Source organism: Grammomys surdaster, unplaced genomic scaffold (assembly GCF_004785775.1).
Source record: "Grammomys surdaster isolate TR1022 unplaced genomic scaffold, NIH_TR_1.0 126198, whole genome shotgun sequence".
NCBI lineage: Eukaryota > Metazoa > Chordata > Mammalia > Rodentia > Muridae > Grammomys > Grammomys surdaster.
The window spans coordinates 1,723,590-1,745,776 of NW_021621003.1; the positions used below are offsets into that span (position 1 = coordinate 1,723,590).

General features: G+C 42.8%; 1 protein-coding gene across 2 annotated transcripts in view; it reads right to left on the bottom strand.

Moving 5' to 3' along the window:
- The window catches only part of Tmem260 (transmembrane protein 260), a 60,612-nt gene that overhangs the window by 5,049 nt on the left and 33,376 nt on the right, over positions 1–22,187 (bottom strand). For both annotated transcript variants that reach the window (XR_003710162.1, XM_028758589.1), the window contains exons 9-15: positions 20,823–20,937; positions 19,256–19,425; positions 13,313–13,484; positions 9,444–9,592; positions 3,983–4,159; positions 2,042–2,095; positions 80–170 (exon numbers count right to left, since the gene is read on the bottom strand). Coding sequence is in view for 1 of the 2 variants with exons in the window: in XM_028758589.1 (XP_028614422.1) it covers positions 80–170; positions 2,042–2,095; positions 3,983–4,159; positions 9,444–9,592; positions 13,313–13,484; positions 19,256–19,425; positions 20,823–20,937 (928 nt within the window). In the remaining variant the exon portion in view is untranslated. The remainder of the gene's footprint in view (positions 1–79; positions 171–2,041; positions 2,096–3,982; positions 4,160–9,443; positions 9,593–13,312; positions 13,485–19,255; positions 19,426–20,822; positions 20,938–22,187) is intronic.

Genomic DNA, 22,187 nt, shown 5'->3' on the forward strand with positions numbered 1-22,187 from the left:
AAGATTCTGTTGCATGCCCTGCCTCCAGCCCAGGCACTTCCACCTCCCAGTGATGCCCTGCAGCAGAGCTGAACCATACTTTATACGCATGAGTGTAGAGTTGTGCTTTCACATCTGCAGGGACCGAGGCAGACTCAGCCAGGCTGAAGATGAAGAATGGAGTCTTCATCCTGGGGGTGGGGAAAGAACCGTCATTAGAATCATCAAGATAGGGAATGGACAATGTTTCTTGTATGCATTCTTCATTCTCTCATGTTCATGGAAATTTTCTCTGAACCAACAGCAATCCAAAAGCCTCCCAAAGACAGCAGCACTCACACTCGCCAACAGAACCCTCAAAGGCGCAGGGACACTCACACTCAGCACTAAAGCTTTTGGGACAAAGGTTTGTATCATCACCGTGTGGTTCCCTGTGGATGCCCATCGCTGTAATGGAAGAGCAGTCAGAGACAGGGAGCGTTGCTGGGCTTCCCAGTGCATCCGTGAGGTGCCCATCACCACATGCATGTCATGGCCAACCAGTTCTTCAAAACAGTGGCTGGACACTGAGCCAAACATCCAAATTGTATTCTGCACACCAATTATATCAGGACCTGCCCAGATAATCACCTGCTTTCTTTTTCTATGAGATATCTTTCAGATTCAATCACAATGAACAATTGTGCAGAGAATCTTTGATCAGATCTTCGTTGTGACTATTTGCCCCAGAAACTAGACTGGCAACTTTATGCCATTTTCTAACTTTTTCAAAAAGCCCTCTGATACAAACTATACTATAGCTATTTTGTAACCTTTATATTGGAGTTATGTTTCTTTCTTTAAACAGAAGATTTTTATTGCATTTTATTTATTTATTTTGTGTGTATGTGGAGGCAGGGCACAGGACTACACATGCTACAATGTAGAAATCAAAGGACAACTTGCAGGAATCAGTTTTCTCTTTCTAACACGTGAGTAGTAAGGACTGAACTTAGGCTGGCACACTTGGAGGCAAGTGCGCCTTTATCTGTTGAGCCATTTTACTCGCCCAAGGAGCTGCATTTCTTGGTAATTCTTAATAAATCTTTATACATATATAAATGCTTTTTACCCTAACTCTATTCTCAGAACATAATCTCTGGCATAGATTGGGTATCAACATATTTTGCAGAAGGAAGAACTCCATATGTGTGAGAGACCCTGTTCTATATTGCCTAGGACTTTTGTATTAATGTTTTGGCCAAAGTTTGCTTTGTGTAGGTTTTATTTTATTTTAACTTTTTACATTGATTTTTTTTTTTTGCATCTGTGTGAGCCTACAAGCTGTGTCTTGAATGTGGTAACCAGAAGACAATTTATAGAAGTTGATTCCACCTTTGGGTTCCAAGGATCAACTCAAGTCACTGGGCTTGGCAGCAGGTGTCTTTACCCTCTAAGCCATCTTGCAGGCCCCTGTTGGTTGATTATTTAAAAATAATGACAGGGACCAAGAAAAGCAGCAGTGCCACCAAGAAGTGATCCATCTGGAACAGCATGCCTCTCTCTGTGAGCAGTCACAGTAGTGGGTGATGTCTTTTCATGTAGTCTACTATGACAAACTGTGCTCCATGAGGGCAGGGACTGTGTCACATTCGTGTGTAGCTTCTGGCCTGGCACCCCACCTGGCCTCTGGTAAGTATTAGCTGAGTGCTTTAATGACAAACTGGCATAGCACAAGTAGAGACATGGTTGTAACGCCTAATTATAGAACAGAAGCACGGGAGTCAGGAGTGCCTCAGGTTACACTGAGCTTTGACTCCATCATTGTCATTAAGTGCCCTTGGAAATCTGTCTGCCTCGCTCTTTTATAAACTGGAGATAACAGAGCTTCACAGGTTATTATGAAGATTATTAATATTACTATGTATTACACATGCATAATAATGCAATGTCTTGAACCACATAGCTGTTCTCAAGTTATTTTTAGTTCCACTCATCCACAGTCCCAGAATGAAAAGTACCACGGGCTATTTCTTTGTCATATTAAAAACAGGCTGCAAATAATAAAATGTAGATCACTCACCTTGCTTGCCACATCTCCTCGTTGGCCACGGATTCCCAAGAAGATGGGTCAAATCTATAGTTATAAGAAAAACAGTATCCGTCGGTTACATTACAGTATGAACACATAATGCCTGCTTTATAATCTTATAACTAGAACAGGCTGGTTCTGGGTGTACTGATAATAATCACACCAAAGCTTTGCATTTTAGTAAGTGCCTCAAGGGGGCAGAGGACAAAGAGGGAGAGGCTACAGGCTTTGGGCAGCTGTCCCTGAGGCACACAGGGCACACTAGGACATAGCCAAGAGCCAGTGTGAAGACAGGCCTCGCTAAACCCCTGCTGGACTATGGGCTGCTTAAAGAATTCTGGCCAAACAACTGCCAGCCAGAGTTTTATAATTAGAAGTATATAATAAAAATTAAGAAATTTATAATTAAAATTTCTTATCAAGTATCTGCTTAAAGAGAATGGTAATAAGAAAGAATGTGTGTGTGTCTCTCTCTCTCTTTCTGTCTGTGTGTGTGTGTGTAAAATCTTCATGGCTATCTGAGGAAAATGTAATTAAAAAATTTATTTTTTGAGAAAGGGTCTCACTATGTAGATCAGGTTGGTTTTGAACTTGCAATCCTTCTGTCTCTGCCTCCTGGTGCTAGGACTTTAGGCATGTGCCACCACAGCCAGCTGGTTGTAATTTCCCAACTTGTCTTATGAATCAAAGTGGGTCACCAAGCTCTTGCTGTTCTACAACAACGTGGCGCTGTCTCTCATGTCTCAGAACCTTTCAGAGCGCCTGCTGACACGATCGTTCTTCTTGTACTTGATTATATACACTAGGTTATCTAATAGTAAATAATGCAGTAGTGTAAAAGATTGTTATTTAATTGAGTGTGTGTGTACATATGAGTGCAGGCGGCTGCAGAAGACAGAAGAGGACGTTGGATCCCTGGAGCTAGATTTACAGGTCGTTATGGAACCACCATGTGGGTGCTGGGAACCGAAGCTGGGTCCTCTGCCAGACAGAACAAGCTCTTAACCAGGCTCAGTGATGCATAGTTTAAAAAATCAGATAATGGGGGCGATTTGCTTTGATGGACTTATTTTCCACATAGGTAAGGGCAAACTTTATGTAGAAATGTTTAAGAAGAAATTAATAATGCCCTAAGCAATATGACAAGGTTGGTGACAGCCATGTAAAAGGTTCTCCGACTCAGCCTTCTTTACAGAAACTGTCCGTCTGTCTTTCTGCTCTTGTGCTGGAGACTGAATAATAACCCATTCCAACCACGTACTAGGGAAGTGCTGTATCATGGAGCCACATACTAAACTATGTGTTCTTGAATCGGGAACACGGCCAGCTCACACGTGTGGTAATTGTCATGGGCAAAAGAGTGGCCTGTAAAGCTTAACCCCAGCTCACGAGCCCCTTCCAGGTGTGCCCCTTCCAGGTGTGCCCCTTCCAGGTGTGCCCCTTCCAGGTGTGTCCCTTCCACGGGTGTCCCTTCCACATGTGCCCTTTCCACGGGTGTCCCTTCCACGGGTGGGGTGATAAAGTACAGGCTGCTGGACCATGTGGTGTCATGGCCTGAAAGCAGAAGGCACGGTGCATCCGACTCTCAGGGAGCCCACTCTTCTTCCCTGGGATTCTCTAGACAGGAGGAAGAGAGGAGACCATCTCCTTCTGTTCATGTTCTATGAACTGTTGTGAGCAGAAAATAATTGATTTAAAAACAAAGCCAAAAAATTAAGAGGCATCTCAAGAGTCAAGTGTGGTGGGATAGGCCTTTAATCCCAGCACTTGGGAGGCTGATGCAGGAGGACCCTGAGTTCAAGGTCAGCCTGCTTGGTGAGAATTTGTCTTAAAAACTCAAAACAACAAAAAAGGGTATCTCAGAATGTAGCCCTTTTCCTTTTTAGACACACAGAACTGACATCTACGTAAAGGTACAGCAGGTGCTCGTACCTCCCATACGCCTCAGTCCAGTTATAGATGGCTCCTGTGCGTCCAATCCACTCCTCTGGGTTGAATACAATCTTCGAAGGCACCAATTTATCGCAAGATCCCCACGGCCAAAGTGAATAGTCCTTTTTCCAGGTTGGGTCACCTTCATGAATTCCTATGCAAACAAATGTTTCTTTTCTACCCAAAACAGAAGAGCATACAATTCTAAATGTTACATTCCTTTAGTTCACGAAGGTCATTTTGGAGATCATAAGCCTTAGTTATTTATACACCATTTGTGAATATGTTGGCTTATTTAAATCTCTCCTAAGTATAGTACATGAAATTTATTTACTGTAAAAACAAAACAAAACACAACAGGAAGGAGTAAACCGGAACAGATGAGAAAGGTCTTCCTGCCCCTTACCCCAACACAGCACCTTATCACTGGGGAACTGGTGGGGCTGCGTCTCATGTAAACAAATGCTTTCTTTGATACCCCTTCTTATTTCACAGGTAGAGTTATAGGTCCTGGTCGGCACACAGCTTTTGTACTTCATTGTCTCTTCTCATTTCTGGGCTTATTATTTGCATTTGTAAGTCTCCCCGAGAAGCCTAGAAGCGTCCTGAGGATAGGCTCCCTGCATTAACTTTGAATGCCACACAGCATGAAGTTAACACATAATAAATACTGGCTGGAATTAAATTAATCAGATTTGAATAACTGTTAGGAACCTTAGAGCCTACGAAAGTTAGAAACAGAAATTGGCTAAACAATAGCTCTCTTCCAATTTGTGGTTGTTAAGTAGAAAGAAAGAAAAAAAAAGGAGCACCGCATTGGGAGAATGATTTGAAAGTAAAAGGCTTGGGTAACTTTGAAAGGAGACAATGGGAGAGGAGATCTTACATTTTCCCCTCACCCCTTTCTGCCTTTATGATTTGGGGGAAAGTTATTTAACTTGCTGCCTTCTCATCTGCCTGGTGTCCTAGGGCTGTTGAAGGCTACATATGGCATCTGGCATGCAGCTCAACCTCCAGTGGACTGGGTCACTCTGGGGAAGTCACAGTTCCACTCAGCTGCACTCGGCTAGGCTCTGGGAGGAAGCCAGCAGCAGTCATCTGAGGGCCTTGATGAGAAGACCCAGGAAATAACCCAGATCTAAATCATCAGGGCTCCATCCTCTTTCTCCTCTAGCACCGAAACAAGAGGGATGGACAAAGGCAGCTCCCAGTTTTCAAGCCCAAGGGCTTAGAACGGGGTCCTGAGGCTGGAAGACTGGGGTGGGGTTCCCTGTCATCAGGCATGGGAGTGATGTTGTAGAAGTTGTGGGGTTAGCAGCGGTGGGGTGATGGTAGTGGTGGCTGGGTAGGATCCCCAAACCCTGACTTCCAAGAGCAGTATGAGCTCAGTCTGATGCCTGATATAGACCATGTCTCAAGAAGGAAAGAAGGAAGGACTCGGCAGAAGATAAAAGCTTTCTAGCCCAAAGTACCAAGAAAGTAGGCCCCAGAGAACTGGAAAACACTGGGGTGACTGAGCCATGAGTTCCCTGTGCCATGGAGTTCTGGCTCCAAGTGGGGCTTCTGCAATTGGCCAAAGGGCAAACCATACTCCTTAGGACTTGGACAGACTCTGAGAAATGATGAAAAACTGGTCAGGCAGGGATGTGGGGTCAAAAATAAGTCAAAATGGTCTTGGTTTTACTGGCCGAAGGAAAAAAGACCAAAAATGTTTAAGGGTACTGGTGTGTGTTCTGGTTTGTTTTCATCTTTCTCCTTTTGCATTGCAATCTGATGAGCACAGCTTTCAGGAAGTCAGACCCCTTAGGTGTGCCCTGAACTCCAGCTCAGACACCAGGATGGAGAAGTACACAAATACCTTGTGGGTGCGACAACTGGACTGGCCCGGTCACCCTACACAGTGCCTCCATCTAATAAAAATGTATCAACCCCTAGAGCAGGACACTCAGGGGCAGCCCTTGCCAGGGACTATTCTTGCTACACAGACCTCCGCTTACTTCCTCTCTCTTAAGCTTTCACCTATAACAAAACTCAACCTCTCCGTTATCTGTGAAACTCATCCTGTGAGTCTGTGAGACAAGGGACCCTGAAGTCACTGGCCTGGGTAGCTGTGATGGCTGTGGACTGTCCGTTGCTTGAGTGATTGCTCACTTGAATCGAGAAAGCCTCCATGACACTCAAGGACTCCTGCCCCACCCCCAGCCCCAGCACACACGGAGGCTCAACTCTGAGTCACCAAGAGCACGCTATGCTGAGCCTTGCCTCCAATCCTCTTTTTACTATGGGGCAAGGTCAAAGTTATTCATACTGGCTTTAAACTCTCCAGTAGCCTAGACTGGTACTGAACCCCCGAACTTCCTGCTTCCTCAGCTTCCTCCTGGCTCTCAGGCCCAATCAGTCAACAGTCTGGTTTTCAGGCTACCATCATGCTGAGTAAAGCATGAAGGTCTCTAAGTTATGCCCTGACTTCAGTTATATGGAAACAACGGCATCACAGCAGTGAGAGGCAGAGCACTGGCAGCCACGCTGAGGCTGTCAATGCAGCTTGGCTATACAAGCATAGCACAAGAGCATCTGTGGTACTGGACTATCCTGTATCCTGACTGTGGGATGTCACACATAAGTGTACACATCAGGGCTCATAGAAATGTGTGCCCCAAAAGTCTATTTTAATGAATGTTTTTTGAAAAATAGTGGTCAACAAATTAGGTTTCTTCCTTAAAAGTATGTACCAAGGGGGACGTCTCACGATGGCCTCCAAAGTACCATAGCTGCTTATGTCTTCAGAATCCATCATTTCTCGTCTGGGTGCGATCCTTGTATTCTAATTACTATTAGCATAGTTTTTAAAAAAGATTTATTTTATTTTATGTGCATTGGTGTTTTGCCTGCATGTATGGCTGAAGGTGCCAGATCCCCTGGAATTGGAGCTACAGACAGTTATGAGCTGCCATGTGGGTGGTGGGAAATTGAACCAGGTCTTCTGGAGGAGCAGATAGTACTCTTAACCACTGAGCCATCCCTCCAGCCGAGCATAGTTTATTAACGGTGTTCTAATATGCTAGTGCTCTTTATCCTGATGATTTAAAATTCTATCTCCCCCACACAGGCTAGATACAAAAGGCTTATAATCTCAGTCTAGTCAAAAATTCGAAAGGATAGCAAGTATTACAGGATGCTAAACTATACCTTTACTTTTATGAAACAGTTTCAATGTTTAATGCCTTGAGCCATATTTTCTCAGTATTTAAAAGATACCGTTCTACAATGAACACATACTACTTTTTTTTTTTTTTTTTTTTGGTTTTTCGAAACAGGGTTTCTCTGTGTAGTTCTGGCTGTCCTGGAACTCACTCTGTAGACCAGGCTGGCCTCGAACTCAGAAATCCGCCTGCCTCTGCCTCCCAAGTGCTGGGATTAAAGGCGTGCGCCACCACTGCCCGGCTCACATACTACTTTTTAATGTTAAAAACATTAAAATCAGATAACAATAGGCAATACTGTTCCTGAGACCATTGTTAGTCAAAAATATTAATAAAATTTTGTGAGCCAGAATGCTGATTATCATTAACAGCAAAAATCTAGAAATAAAGAATTTTAAAAATGGGCTGAGAGATGGCTCATCAGTTAAGAACACGGGCTGTTTTTCCAGAGGTTCTGAGTTCAATTCCCAGCACCCACATGGTGGCTCACACCCATCTGTAATGGGATCTGATGCCCTCTTCTGGTGTGTCTGAAGACAGTGACAGTGTATATACATAAAATAAATATCTTTCTTTTAAAAAAATTAAAAACAAAAAAATTGTTAAATATCCAATTTACAGAAACCTTAAGACTACAAAAAGATGGTAATAGCTTATGATCTGTGAGGTAAAAGAAGCAGGATTATATTGTCCACAAAACCCAAACAAACCCCACCAGTTGTGCGGTGACCTGGACATGTGGGCGTAAATAAGTGACTTATGCTAAAGACAGCTAGACTTCAGACCAGGTGATCAAATGACAAGAGTGCTGTCTTTGGCGGCTTTTCTGTAGTGTCTCTCTTCCCAGGGAGCTGAGATATTCCTATAATATTGTTCTTGGAACATCTTAGACTCCCATTTCTTTTTCTTTTTACATATACAGTGTGTATGTGTGTGTGTCTCTGTTTGTGTGTGTTCCTGTGTGTGTGCTCCTGTGTGTAAGGGTGCCCATGGGCCAGAAGAGGATGTTGGACCCTTGGATCCTGAATCAGAAGAGGACATTGTAAACTGGGAATGAGGAGCTGAACCCAGGTCCTCTGGAAGAGCAGCAAGCACCCTTAACCACTGAGCCATCTCTCCAGCCCCAACTCATTTTGTAACAAATGCTGAATGAACACCCACCAGCAAAATTAATGGCTTCCTTGTCTGTGTTCCTAGAATGCCAAGCTTATGTAGTCAAATAATGTATTCAGCAGGCACACATGGCATGTTTCACACTGGCCAGTGGCTGGTTACATTCACATCACTGTATACAGCCAACTAGTAGACATGGACCACTTGGATTGGAAACTGAGCCTCACTTATCTTTTTATTGGCCTAACACAAGCAGATATCTGAAAAGTCTTAAAGCTGAATTAAATAAAATTCACAAAAACATCCATCTGGGAACGCTAACGGCGTGTTACATCTTACTCTGGGTGTAATGATTCAGTGCTAGTGTGACGGCACATTTGCGTCTACTCCCTTTCCATCACTCTATGAGCCACTGAAAACTGGCTCAGCAGCACACTGAAATCTGCATCATTGTTTCTCTACCAAGGGATAACTATGTGACAATGGAATTTATAAAAATTTTCTCAAGTCCTCTTCACAATAAAACAAACAAACAGAATGTGAAATAAATGCTTCTGTTTCAAGCCCTGGCCAGTCCCACGCATCTCAGACAGAAGCAATCGATGCTCAGCACACTCCTGACCTCACCTCCAAATCATTTTATATTCTCAAGTACAGAATTCACGGTTCTCTTACTTTATCCTCAGCTAGCATAAACTAGAGGTGGTTTTCTTATTTATAAAAATGTTTTATCCTTTATATAAATGTTTAAGCTATTTTTATATAGTGATTATTCCTGGAAAAAAAATGCTTTACGATTAAAAGGGGCCACAGTGCTGATCAGGAGGAACCTGTAATTGCTTGCAATTCACCTGCAATGATTTCAAGTAGGCAGGCACATCTCCAATTTCTCAGAATTGTGCTAAGATCTTATTTGCTGTTCTTACTAATCTGTCTTTATTTTTCTTCTACCCAGAACAATACCATTTATCTCTGCCTGGCCTCATTTATGCACAGATATTCAATTTAATTACAAAGATAATCTCACTGGTGACAGAGAAATAGGTAGAAAATTGGTCTTGTGGATGAGGCACACAGCTGCTTCAGAAACAATTTTAGAAAAGCTTCAGAGTTGAGAAAAGCTATTATATGAACAGAATGCTTACTGTTTATTCATTTCAAGAAAGTGATAGAGATTGAATGTGACCATCCCACTGGGTAACACTCCTTCCACAGGGTTCCACCGGTCCCCAGGAAAGTGTACTCCTGGTAAATGCCTCGCCATCTTGGGTAAGTACCACTCATAGGTCATCATCTGTAGGAAAGATTACATAAGAAGCCACACCTCAGCACATGCTGCAAAGACTCAGGTTCACCAGCAGCCATGGGAAGGTTCCAAAATGTGGATACACTTGTTTAAAACATTGGGATGAAATAAATACTCACTCAGGCAAACTGAGGAGTGTGACCGTTTCCTGTCTTAGGAGATGACTACTCCCAGCGACCATCATCAGAACTTCTCCATGCACTAGCCAACTCCCAGATGGTGGTCCCCAATCTTAGACCTAGAGAACTGAACTCGGTCTTCAGAACCAGTGCAGACACAGCCTGGAAGCCCTCCCACGTCCCCGCCTCTGTACCTACCTCTGATCTAGTTCTAGGTCTACCCCTCCCTAGCCTGAGCTCCCAGGGGTAAGGGACTGTATCTTTTCATCTCTGTGCACCGAGCACACTGCAGAGCACAAGACAGTGCTCCACTTGTTTTAGTTGTGGGTGAAATGTCTTGGATGGACAGACCAAATAACCCGGACAAAATACACAAATGTATCATTATTACACTCTTGTCTTTTTAAGCGTCGGTCACTTATAATGGATAAGATATATAACCCTGCCCTTGAGAAGCTCAATCATATAACCAAACCTAGGTCTCAAAGCTGAAAACCTTTTTGGCTAAATAATCTGAATTTGTGAGTAGCCCCCAATTAACTATATCCTTATACAGCTTTTTATAAAGCTGTATACTGAGTATAAGTATAGCTGCTTAACCAGAACTAGTTTTTATTTTTGAGATAGGGCCTTGCTATGTAGCATAGGCTAGCCATTTTGTTTTGTTTAAGATAGGGCCTCACTATGTCACCCAGGCTGGTCTAGAACTCACTTTGTAAAACAAGCTGGCCTTGAATTCACAGAGATCTGCCTGCTTCTGCCTCCCAAATGCAGGAATCAATGGCCTGTACCATCATGCCCAGATGGCTTCAAACCCTTGAGCCTCCTGCTTCTAGATCCTGAGTAGTTACAGGTATGTGCCACCACACCTAGATTCACATGTCTTTTCATTAAAATAAATTATCAGAAAAAAATCACTTTTGTTAATTGTATATTTAATTCTGTATTTCATAGAAAAGACTCTTACTTACATTTTGAATATCATCATTTAAGCAACTGTGCTCATATTTTACTTACTCTGAATAAGTAATTTAATTAACAAATGTCATTACTTTTAAATGCACGTATTGTACAACTCAAAGATTTTATTACCCAGTGGTTTCAGTACTTGGGGTTAATTCACATCAATTGAGCAGCATGTTATGAACTTAATATTCTGCAGTTAATTCTCCTAATAACCCTACTGTAATTCTGTCAGAAACCACTGATGGTCCATCCAATAACTGCCACTTTCTTTTATAACCATTGCTGATTGTGACCTACTCTCTCGGGCAGCAGTGTGCTCAGATGTAGTGACTCACCTTTGCTAGTGAGTGTCTTAGGAGTGGGTCTATGAACTCAACTGCTGGCATCTGCAGGAGCTCTGAAAAGCATGTCACTCCCAACCAAGAGCTATGCCAGCAGGGCAAGAAGCATCTTGCTTTGTTTTAGGAGGTAAGGTTTGAAATCAGGCATCTGTGCTGGTTACTTTTTGACAACTGGACACAAACCTAACCCACTTGGGAAGAGGGAGCCTCAAAGAGGAAGTCCTTCCATCAGGCTAGCCACTGAACTCGTCTGTGGTATATTTTCTTGACTGATGATTGATGTGGGAGGGGCCGACCTACTATGTGTGGTACCATCCCTGGGCAGGTGGTCCTAGGTAGTAAAAGAAAGCAGACTGAACAAGCCATGGAACAGGCCAGTAAGCTGTGTGCTTCTGTGGTGCCTGCTTTGGTTCCTGCCTCAAGTTTGTGCCTTGATGTGATGGGACTATAACGTGTGAATGAAACAAACCCTTTCTTGAGTTGGTTTTAGTCAGTGTTTTATCACAGTGACAGAAAGCAAACTATAACATTGCTGATATCATTAAACTGTTTGTCTCACTGGTCCTGAAACCTCCTCTCTAGACCACTTGTGACGGCAGAGTTTGTGCCACAGTGTAAACTGCTCTTAGTTGTGCATTCTGTCTCAAGTACGCAAAAGCATCTTTGAATCTGTGACTGAGCAAAGCAAAGTTCCCAGAGGAAGACTTGTCGGTGCCACCACACATCTGAGAGGCGACAGAATGAAGTGCCGAATCTGAGTGTGATACTCTTTGAGATCCATGGTTTCCAGCCACAGCTGCGGCTGCTTCAAACAACACTTACCACCGTAGAACACACCAAGTTCCCAGCATAGCATCTAATTCCGAGAAGCTGGGCTGCACTCAGGCTTCCACACAGGACTACACACAGGGCATCTGCAAACCTAGTTTCTTGAGGGTCCCATCATTTACCAAGTGAGCAGGAAGTCTCACCCTCCTGAATCAGTCACACTGTTCCTCCATCAGGAGCCAGAGCTTCTCTTTTCCCTAGGGACTTACTTGAAAAAGTGGATTTGCTCTCTTTTTGGCATTTATGATTAAAATACTCTTATAATTAAGTATCGTTTTTCAGTTTCTGATATTTGCTGTTTTGTAATTTGTTTCTGTCTTGAGACAGAGTCTTTTGTCCTTGAGGCTGGCTTTGACCTCCTGAGTAGCTAAGGATGACCTTTAACTTCAGATCTTCCAGTTCTTCCTCCTAAGTGCTGGGATTACAGGAGCCCACCTCTATACGAATTTATGTGGTACTGCTGCATTTGCAGTCCAGGAAAACTGTTTTAATAGCACTTTTTAAAAAAGCAGTTACTTTTTTAAACTTACTATTATGTATAGAGGTGTTTTGTCTGCACGTATGTCTGTATCACGTACATGCCCTGTGCTTACAGAAGCCAGGAGCAGGTACTGGATTAGACAGTTGTGAGCTGCCACATGGGTATTGGGAATCCAACCCGAGTCCTTGGAAGAGTAGCTAGTAGTGGACTCAACAGCTGAAGCATCATCTGTTCAGCTCTCAACATGACAGTTTCTACAAGTCACCTCCAAACATATTTCTGTCATAGAATCAATATAAAAATTCTTTATATAAAAATTCTATAGCAGTATTATAACTAGTAATTTCTAATTTAAGTGAAATGTTTATTTGTGCACATTTTTGAAATATTCAATTAATTTAATTTTCATAGGTAGGATAAGTGCAGTGTTTTTTGCTTGGTGACTGGCTAAAATGTAAAAATTCAGTAGGTCTTGTAACCACTATTACTTGACTCTAAGGTGAAGGAAACATTGATAAAACCACTTCAATGAGGAAGAAACAAGTTATAAGCCAACTCAAAATAAACAGGACTGTGATATATCCATTCTAAGAATGTTCGGCTGGTGGTACATACTGGAAATCCTAGCACTGTGAGGCCAAGGGGAACTATTGTGGATTCCAGGCTACCTTGGTCTACACTGTGAGACCCTGTTAAAAGCAAAAGAAAAAAGAAAAAAGAAAGAAAAAGAAAGAGAGAGAGGGAAGGAGGGAGAGAGGGAGGGAGGGAGGAAAACAGCATCTTTTCTCTATAGAAACACACAAAAAAAGAATGATTATGAAAAGTATACCCAGCCACATTTAAAAAAAATAACGCTTGTCTGTTTATCTCATGGGATCATGCTGTTTGCCCAGACTCAAGCCACACGTGTATGCTGCTGTGAATGACATGGTTAAAAGTTGCTGTGTGCCGAGGACGTTTTCAATACACTTACTTCTTGATCCACCAGTGAAACATCTGGCCTCAATCCCTCGCAGTAATGCAAGTAGCGGAGAGCGTTCCCCGGCAGGTCTCCTCTGAGTAGAATGATGGCATCCCGAGGCATGGAGTCCAGAAGATTTCGTGCAAACTGATCAATCACGTTATTGGTTCTTTGGTCACAAATGCTAAATAAAAAGATTTTTCAGCTAATTAAAACAGAAGTCCATGTTTTCCTCTCCCCTCCATGCATGTACACTCAGTGCTTCCAAGTTTTCCACTAGTGGCTCTGAGAAGGCACGTACACTTAAGCAGAGCAGATTATGAGCTCAGTGGTCTGCCTATCTGTCTGTCTGTCTATCTATCGGTCTGTTTGAGACAGGGTTTCTCTGTATAGCTCTGGTTGTCCTGGAACTCACTCTGTAGACCAGACTGCCTGAACGCAGAGATCTGCCCGTTTCTGCTTCCTGAGTAAAGGCGTGCACCACCGTGCTGGCCGAGCATCCTCTCAGCTTCTTTAGAAGGTGCTAACTGAAACTAGAGAAAGAAAAGCCCATTGTATGATGTCTATCAATTTATATTCATGTCCATGAAAAGCAAAGTCTGTTCTCACGTGTAATTCTCCACCCCAAGTAATCCAATTTCAGTTAACAAGAGTAGTTTCTGACTACATAGAATTAAGGCAATTTCGTCTTAATTCCATTTTTTTCCCAGAGATCTAGTCAGAAACACAAGAGGAATTCTGTTGACTTCTGACAAGAATTTATATAGCTTTTGTGTGACTAAGGCATGTGCAGGGTGGTAACTTCCCACCACCTCTCCCCACCTCAAGCCTTCCTGAGTGGCCAATCCCCAGGGACCAGGATGTCACTGGGAATGAGACTACTGAGAATGAAGTGGAAGTCCATTTGCTGGACTGTCTGCTGCCTGGCAGCTGTCCACTGATGCCAATGCTAACTGCCACAGCAAAGCTCAAGAATGAAGTGAGCTTTCTGATGTCAAAGAAAAAGGGAATGAGTTTCCAGAATAATCTAGGAAGGAGGAAGAGACCGGGAGAGAAGAAAGCATCAGAACATAACAAAACAAAACCACTTGATGGCATTCCCTGTAATTCCTTGTCTTTCTGTCCATCCACCTGCCGGGTTGAGGAGGGACCGAGTTCAACCAATAGGTTGATATCACAAACTGAGGAGCTCTTCAAGAACGAAGCACCGCCCTTGTCCTTGCATTCCACACAGCAATGATGGCTTCTTGCTCTGCTCATGATAACTAACATCTTGTCACCAGGAAATTTGCAGTTCCTTCTAAATTTGCAGTTCCTTCTATTCTCTGGGGGCAAATAAAAGAAAAGACAAAAACCAACCAAACAAAAGGGACAAACCGCCCAGCCTGTGCGGCGTTATCACCAATGCTGAGACTGAACACTCCTCAGAGCCCTGAGCCAGGAGGAGATGGACATGAAAGACAGACTGGGTTGGCTAAGGTGGGAACTCATGCGGTTTAGAGACTTCTCCCTGGGCCATGTGAGGTGGATGTGCAGCTTGCCTCACAAGATCTTATCCCAAAGAGAAAAACAGAGAAATCGAAAAGTACTGGAAAAGGGCTCCACACCTGACATGGGACTGGTTCAGAAGGCACTTCCATGGGTATGCCAGACACAACTTGGGTAGCCTACCCCCTAGAAAGCCCACAGCCCCCATGAGCCTCAAATCCAGGTGCAGGGCTTTGTGAGACAGTATTGCTCCAGCAAACAGGTCAGCTCAGAAGGGAAGCCTCATTCTGTTATACTGTACGACTCAAAGGGTGTGGCTGGACACGTCTTGACAGAGAATCCGTTTTTTAAAAAATCTGAGCTACCCTGTGAACTAGAGGTCACAGAACATTCATAGGCAAGGAGGCTTAATTTCCCTGCCACAGCCTATGGGTGAGGGAAGGCCGAGAGAGGCAGTTGTGGAGAGGTGGAAGGACAGACAGACACTGACAACGAACAGGGTAAGTGTCAGGAGGGTCAGGCTGGGAAATGACAAGGGAGTGTGAGGGAAGAAAAGAGGGAAGGAGGGATGGAGGGATGGAGGGAGTATGCTTGTGTCAGGGATACAACCCCCCAACAGAATTACCCTGGAGTTGGATAACTCTAAGTCTGAGGCTGTCAGGGTAGCTATCTATTTCTGTCCATTGCTGTAGAGCTGGGAACTCTGAGGTTCCAGGGATGTACATGATACAGCTGTACCCCTCCAACAGGGAGACACACTGAGAAGACTGCTACAGTATGAAGGCTGTCCATGTTCCTGTCAGTGCCATGGCTGCTTCCCACATTGCCAAGACACACGGGAGACACTCTTGCCTCCAGGAGCTTGATCTGGGGAGTCTCAGGGTGAGAGGCTCTTCCCAGCACATGGGCTGCAAAGCCAAGTGTGACCAGCAGAGGGCCCTGACACATAAAGAAGGAAGATGACCACTGTGAAGACAGCTCGGGTGGACACTGGACCTTGTTCAATATAGACTCCTCAACAGCATGGATGGGGAAACACTGGGGTCTGCAAGTTCAAATGCCCCTGCACCTATGCGTAAATAGGAGTCCCCAATTCTCAAGGATCCCCAAAAGACTGATGTGACACCTCATCCCCCACCCCATGTGTGCTTCTTTTTCCTATATATTTAACAGGATTTTTACTGTATTTTAAGAAGTTTTAACTATTTTTAGTGGGCTGGTGAGATGGCACAGATGACCTGAGTCTGACCCCTGGTACCCTAAGGAACGATGGAAGGAGAACCAACTCCTTCAAATTGTCCTCTAACCATGCTGTAGTATGCTCATACCACCTCCCAAAGAGAAAGAAGATTCAATATCTCTAAAACCTTTTTAAAGAATGGTTAAAAAAAATCAATGGGTAATACAGTGAGCAGTTATTTAGAACGAGTGTGGAAATGGTGGGGTGAGTGCCAGATCAGAGAGAGAAAGGAGGAAGAAGGAAGGGAGTGGGGAGCACGAGGCAGCAAAGGGTCCTGGGTAGTGAAGAGGCTCAGGACAGAAACTAGCCAACTGTGAGAAGAGATAAACCAGAAACGTAAGAGAGTGCTTTAAAAGCTCATGATGTCAACAGAAGGAGAGAAAGAGGGCAGAGATAAAAAAATAAACTCAGAAAATGTGTTGCTGCCCATGGAAAAACATGTCAGCACATTTAAAGGGGATAACAAGCAAAACACTGACTTCCCATGCTCGTGGTTAGGCAGAATCAATGTAATGAAAATGGCTATAGTATCTAAAACAACCAGCTAATTCTGTATAATGACTATCCAAACCCCAGTGACTTTCCTCAAGAAATTTTTAAAAAGTCCTAAAATCCCCATGGAGACATGAAGGACCCTGAATGGCTAAAGCCATCCTGGAGGGAAAGAAAGATGCTGGAGCTGACACAGTACTGGTCTTGTGTTACTGAGCTACGGTCAGAACAAAACAAAACACAGTATCACAAAACAAGCCAGGTAAACCAGTAGGATAGGAAGAAGATCCAGAAGTAAATTCATACTGCTAGTGACACCAAGTGTTTAAAAAGCTATCAAAAACAAACTTGAAAAAAAAAGGTAGTTTAATAAATGATGCTGGGAAAACTAGATTTTTGTATTAGGAGAATGAAACTAGATCTATATCCCCCCCCCCACCAGTTCAAATATATCAAAGCCCATTATGTAGGTTTGAGACTTTGAAACTGCTAGAGGAATACACAAGTACATTTCCCAGCACAGGCATAGGCAAGGCTTTTCTGAACAAGCTCCATCAGCACAGGAAATAATCCCAGCAGGTGACAAGTGGGATTACATGGAACTAAGACGCTTCTGCAGAGCAAAGGAAACAACCACCAGAGCAGAGAACTGAAAACCAATGTTGACCAAACCACACATTGACTGGGGATCAATATACAAGATATACAAAGAACTGTAATCAATAAACGGGCTAAGAAATTGAATACAGTTTTCAAAAGAAGAAATACAAATGGCCAATAGATACTTGAAAAGTGTCTAACACCCTTACCCATAAGGGAAGTGATGATTAAAACAGCTCAGAGCAGTGCTCCTCGAGCTTCCCAATGCTGTGACCCTTTAGCACAGTTCCTTATGTTGTGGTGACCCCCAGTCATAAAATTATTTTTGTTGCTATTTTTTTAACTGTAACTTTGCTACTATCATGAATAGTCATGTCAACATTTATGTTTTCCGATACTCTTAGGTGACCCCTGTGAAAGGATCATTTGAGTCCCCAAAGGGGTCGTGACCCACAGGCTGAGAACCAACGGCTAAGGCAGTCCTGGCTCACTCTAGCCAGAATTGCTAACCCTAAGAGATCAAGTATAAAGGATGTAAGGAAAGAGGAGTCTTTATTTATGTTTGGAAAGTAAGCTTGTGCAGCCACAGAGGAAGTAAGTATGGCACTTCCTAAAACCTGAAACTAGAGCGACTATATTACTCAGCACACCGCTCTTGAACATGGAAGTAAAGGACCGTATATGAGCAAAACAGATATGCAAACACATCCATGTGTATAGCTGCATTACACACATTAGTCAAGCAATGAAACCGGCATAGTCCATCAACAGGTATGTGGGGAACCAAAATACGGCACACATACACACTGGGATTTTATACAGTGATACAAATCAAATCATGACATCTGCAAGAGAATGAACACAGCTGTAAATCACTATGATAAACTAAACTGCCATACTTAGAAAGACAAGTGGATTGTAGACCTAGAATTATGTGTGCATATACATATGTATATATGTATGCATATGTTACATATGTGTGAATGTACACATATGTACATTATGAACATGTGTATGTGGATATGCATATGCAAGTACACATTTACGTATATGGAAGTACATTATCACTCTCTTTAGACACACCAGAAGAGGGCATCGGATTCCATTAAGGATGGTTGTGAGCCACCATGTGGTTGTTGGGAATTAAACTCAGAACCTCTGGAAGAACAGCCAGTTCTCTTAACCGTCTCTCTAGGAGGAGTTCTTATGAAGACAACAATAGGGAGGTCATGGAAAAAAGCAGCTCAGGGAAGGAGGGGGACTGAGCACAGAGGGCCATGGTGCACGGTGTGAAGATGCTGAATGAAGCCTGCTGCTCGCATGCTAACCTCAAGAGTTTACTTACTCACTTAATTAATTTATTACTCTATTTATTTTCAGACATGGTTTCTCTGTGTAGCCCTGGTTGTCCTGGAACTCTCTACATAGACCAGGCTGGTCTCAAACTCACAGATCTGCCTGCTTCTGCCTCCCAAGTGCTGGGATTAAAAGCATGCACTACCATGCCCCCCAGGAATTAATTTTAAAACGTTAAGTTGCAAGGCAAAATTCAGTCTTCTAAAAGTATATTAGTCAAAATTGTTATACAGAATTAGTTAAAGAGCTCTGTCTTCTGCTTTTGTAACTTGATACTGATAGAAATACAGGAGCTGTCATTTAATACTTGAACAACTTGTAGGTTTCTCTGAAGTTTGCATTGCGAGGTTATTTAAAATTTTTGAAAAAAAAACTGTAATACTTACTGTCAGTGATAGATAACTTTAAGAACTTACTTTAAAATAACAAATACTCTACTACAAGGTTAAATGGAAAAGGGCCAAGAATTACTCAAAAGATGAAAATTTTGAAACATAAAGGGAATTATTTTAGAATATACAAGAACCTCAGATCTTTCAATTCTCCATCTCTGGGTACTTTAATTTTGAAAGTTCACATATACCCAGATTCTTCAGTGTGTATCCAAGCTCTTTAGAGGCAAGTGCATGGTTTCCACTTGTTTCCCAGCTAAGGCATCATGCCCAGCTGTCTTCACTGTGTCTTAGAAATCAGAGGAAACAGAACGGTCCTGAGATCTGCAGGGCCCAATGTCTCAGGTGTAAGTACCACTTTTCGGGAAGGGAACCATGTGTTGTTACCTGTAATTTGAGTACAATTGATAAGCAACAAAAAGGGCTGCCGACAACCACTCCAGGTTCCGAATCCCATTACAACTGAGCACTCGGTTAGTCTCAGACACAAGCGTGGCCAAACCAAGGCCAGCGAGAATGGCCACCACCGCGTTGCTCTGCATCCAGAATCGTTCCACCTGGAAGGAGACACACAGACAGTATGTCCAGCTGACAGGTTTACATAGCAATGGCAACAGTTAGCACTGACGCTCAGCTGCTCACACCTAGTATCATTAGGCTTTGGTAATTCTCCTTCCCAGGCCAGTCCTGGGTCATTTCCTTTCCCAGTTTTCCAACGTCCCTCCTTCCTAACTGGGCATGTGCCCACACAGTCTCCTCAGAACCACAGGCTTCATCTCCACTCCAGCAATACAGGTGGAAGAGACACAGAAACCTTGGCTTTCCTCTGGAGACAAACACTTCCTCCTTTCCTTATGTATTACCGGATGTCTTTTTGTGGGATGAAGGAGACTAGTCCCTAGAGAACTGGCAGCTTCCACTGGGCCAACACAGCCTTCTCTTTCCCTCTCTGTCTCTTGAAAGTGAGCCACCCACAAGAAGTACTGGTCCACAGTGGACTCTCCTGGAGGCTTCAATGGGTAGGGCTGACTGGCATGCAGCACTGCTTTTAAGTGGTGGCTAGGACTGCCGGTCTTGGAAGACAGGACAACAAGCCTCTTGCTCACAGGAAGAAGTGACACTTTTCAAGTCTCAGCATCCCCAGGACTTGAGGTGATCACCCACCAGCTAAGAGGAGCTTCTCTTCCTTCTCATCTGGTTCAAAGCTTAGAGGGTCAAGTAGAGCACCAGTTATTAGGTTTCAAGAACATACATGCAGAAGACCAGGCAGGGTCAGCTTTCAAAACAGGGCTACTTTACATCTATGGTTTCTAGTGTGAGAACTAATAGAATCAGGATGGAAGGTCCATGACTGTGGTCTCAGCACTCAGGAACCTGAAGCGGGAAGACAGGGAGTTTACTCTAGAAAGACTAAGCTACGTCGAAACCTTATCTCAAATAAAACAAAACACAAACAAAAATCCTTATCTCCATCTCGGAGATGGCTTGCATCATGCATGCTTGCATCATTCATGTCTGCATGGGCTTGAGAGAGTTAATATGACAGGAGTCCCACCCACAGCTCTTTTGCTATTCTAAAAGGAATTCCTTCCAGGCAAAATGCAGCTGTTCCCTGTATTTGCAAGAATGCACACATGAAATTATTACGTCTATCAAAGGTTTTTTTTTTTAAATTTAACTACTCTGTTAACTAAACAGTACATTTGCTTGCTTGCTTGCTTTGAGACAGGATATCATAACTCTCAGGATGTTCTCGAACTTACTATGTAACCAAGACTGGCCTTGATCTCCTGATTCTCCTGCTGCAGCCTTCCTTGTGCTGGGAGTATGTGTGTATATATTATATATTTACTAGTTCTGAGTCAGTTTGTCCCTTAACAAGGTTCATAAAGGGAAAATTTGTACAATCTTCACAAATTTACTGTTTAAAAGATATATTGAATTAAAAACTTACCACACCCATGAAAAGTGGTTTTGAAATATCTAAATTTGCTCTCCAAGCGAAGAATAATGAATACACGCAAAGCATTCCAGTGAAAAGCCATACTACTGATGACTTCCGCCTGTCCCTACAAAAACCAAAATGCGCCCGAAATTACCTACATGTATGACTATCAGAAAGACAAATAGCTTTAAAGCACAGGGGAATGTATGCAAATATCAGTAATATACATAGCTTTAAAGTACAGGGGGAATATATGTAGCTTTAAAACTTCCTATTTTTAAGAAGAAAGAACAAAATCTCCGTGGAGCAGGTGAAGCCAGAAGAGTAGCAAGCACAGTTACACACTGCAGCCAAGTTAGCTTGCAATAGTGCAGGAGCAGATGGGAACTCACAGAAAGCACACACACTAGCAGTCCTGTCAAATATAAGCGATCATCGAGCACAGGTAAATACAAACACATTTTTCTGCTAAAAGTAAAGGTTTAAAATGGCAAATTTTCAAAGTAAGAATTCAGCTGTGACGTGATAAAGTACACTACAATTCTTGAGAAAAGGTAACTTGGAAATCTCTATCGATATCCTTAATATACAGGCACTGGCTCAGTGATCTGGCATCCAGATACCCATCTTCAAGTAATAACCAGAAATGCAAATAAACACCAGTCCATGAGTGTTTTAGTACCACTTATAATAGTGGGAAAGGGGGAGCAATTTACTGAGTCTCAAACAGGAGAACACTTAATTTCCCAGTGCATCTGCAGATACAGCTCAGCCCGGTGGTGGGATACTTGCTATGCATGTACAGGGCCCTGGGTCCATTCCTCAGCACCACAAATGATACATAAATTAATTTTCTCCATGATTACAAAATGGAATATATTATATAGACATTTAAACAACCTAAGGGGTTTTTGTTTTTTATTTAATATGGGAAAATGCTAACATTGTTTTATAATGTTAACTGTCAGGCAAATCAAACTATATAGGTGGATTTATGAACAAATGCATTCAACCGAACAGAAAGCAAATGAATAAAAAATAAACAGGGTTTTATTATATAAGCTGGCCTCAAACTCATGGTAGTTCTGCCTCAGCCTACATACTGAGCTTACAGGCATATGCCACCATGCCTGAGAAGAAGGCTTTTTCTTTTTAAAAATTATTGGACAGATTATATAGTTGCAGGCTTCTTTTGCAAGTCAACAATAGTATCAACTATGGGCAGAGGAATGTATCAAATCCAGGGTTTGAGATGCTCAAATATTTTAAGTCTCTTACATGTAATCATAAGACAAAACAAGACACCAAGAAACAGTATCTCTATCTCTAACTCTATCTCTATATCTTCTATAGTCTTGATAGAAAAGATCAGAA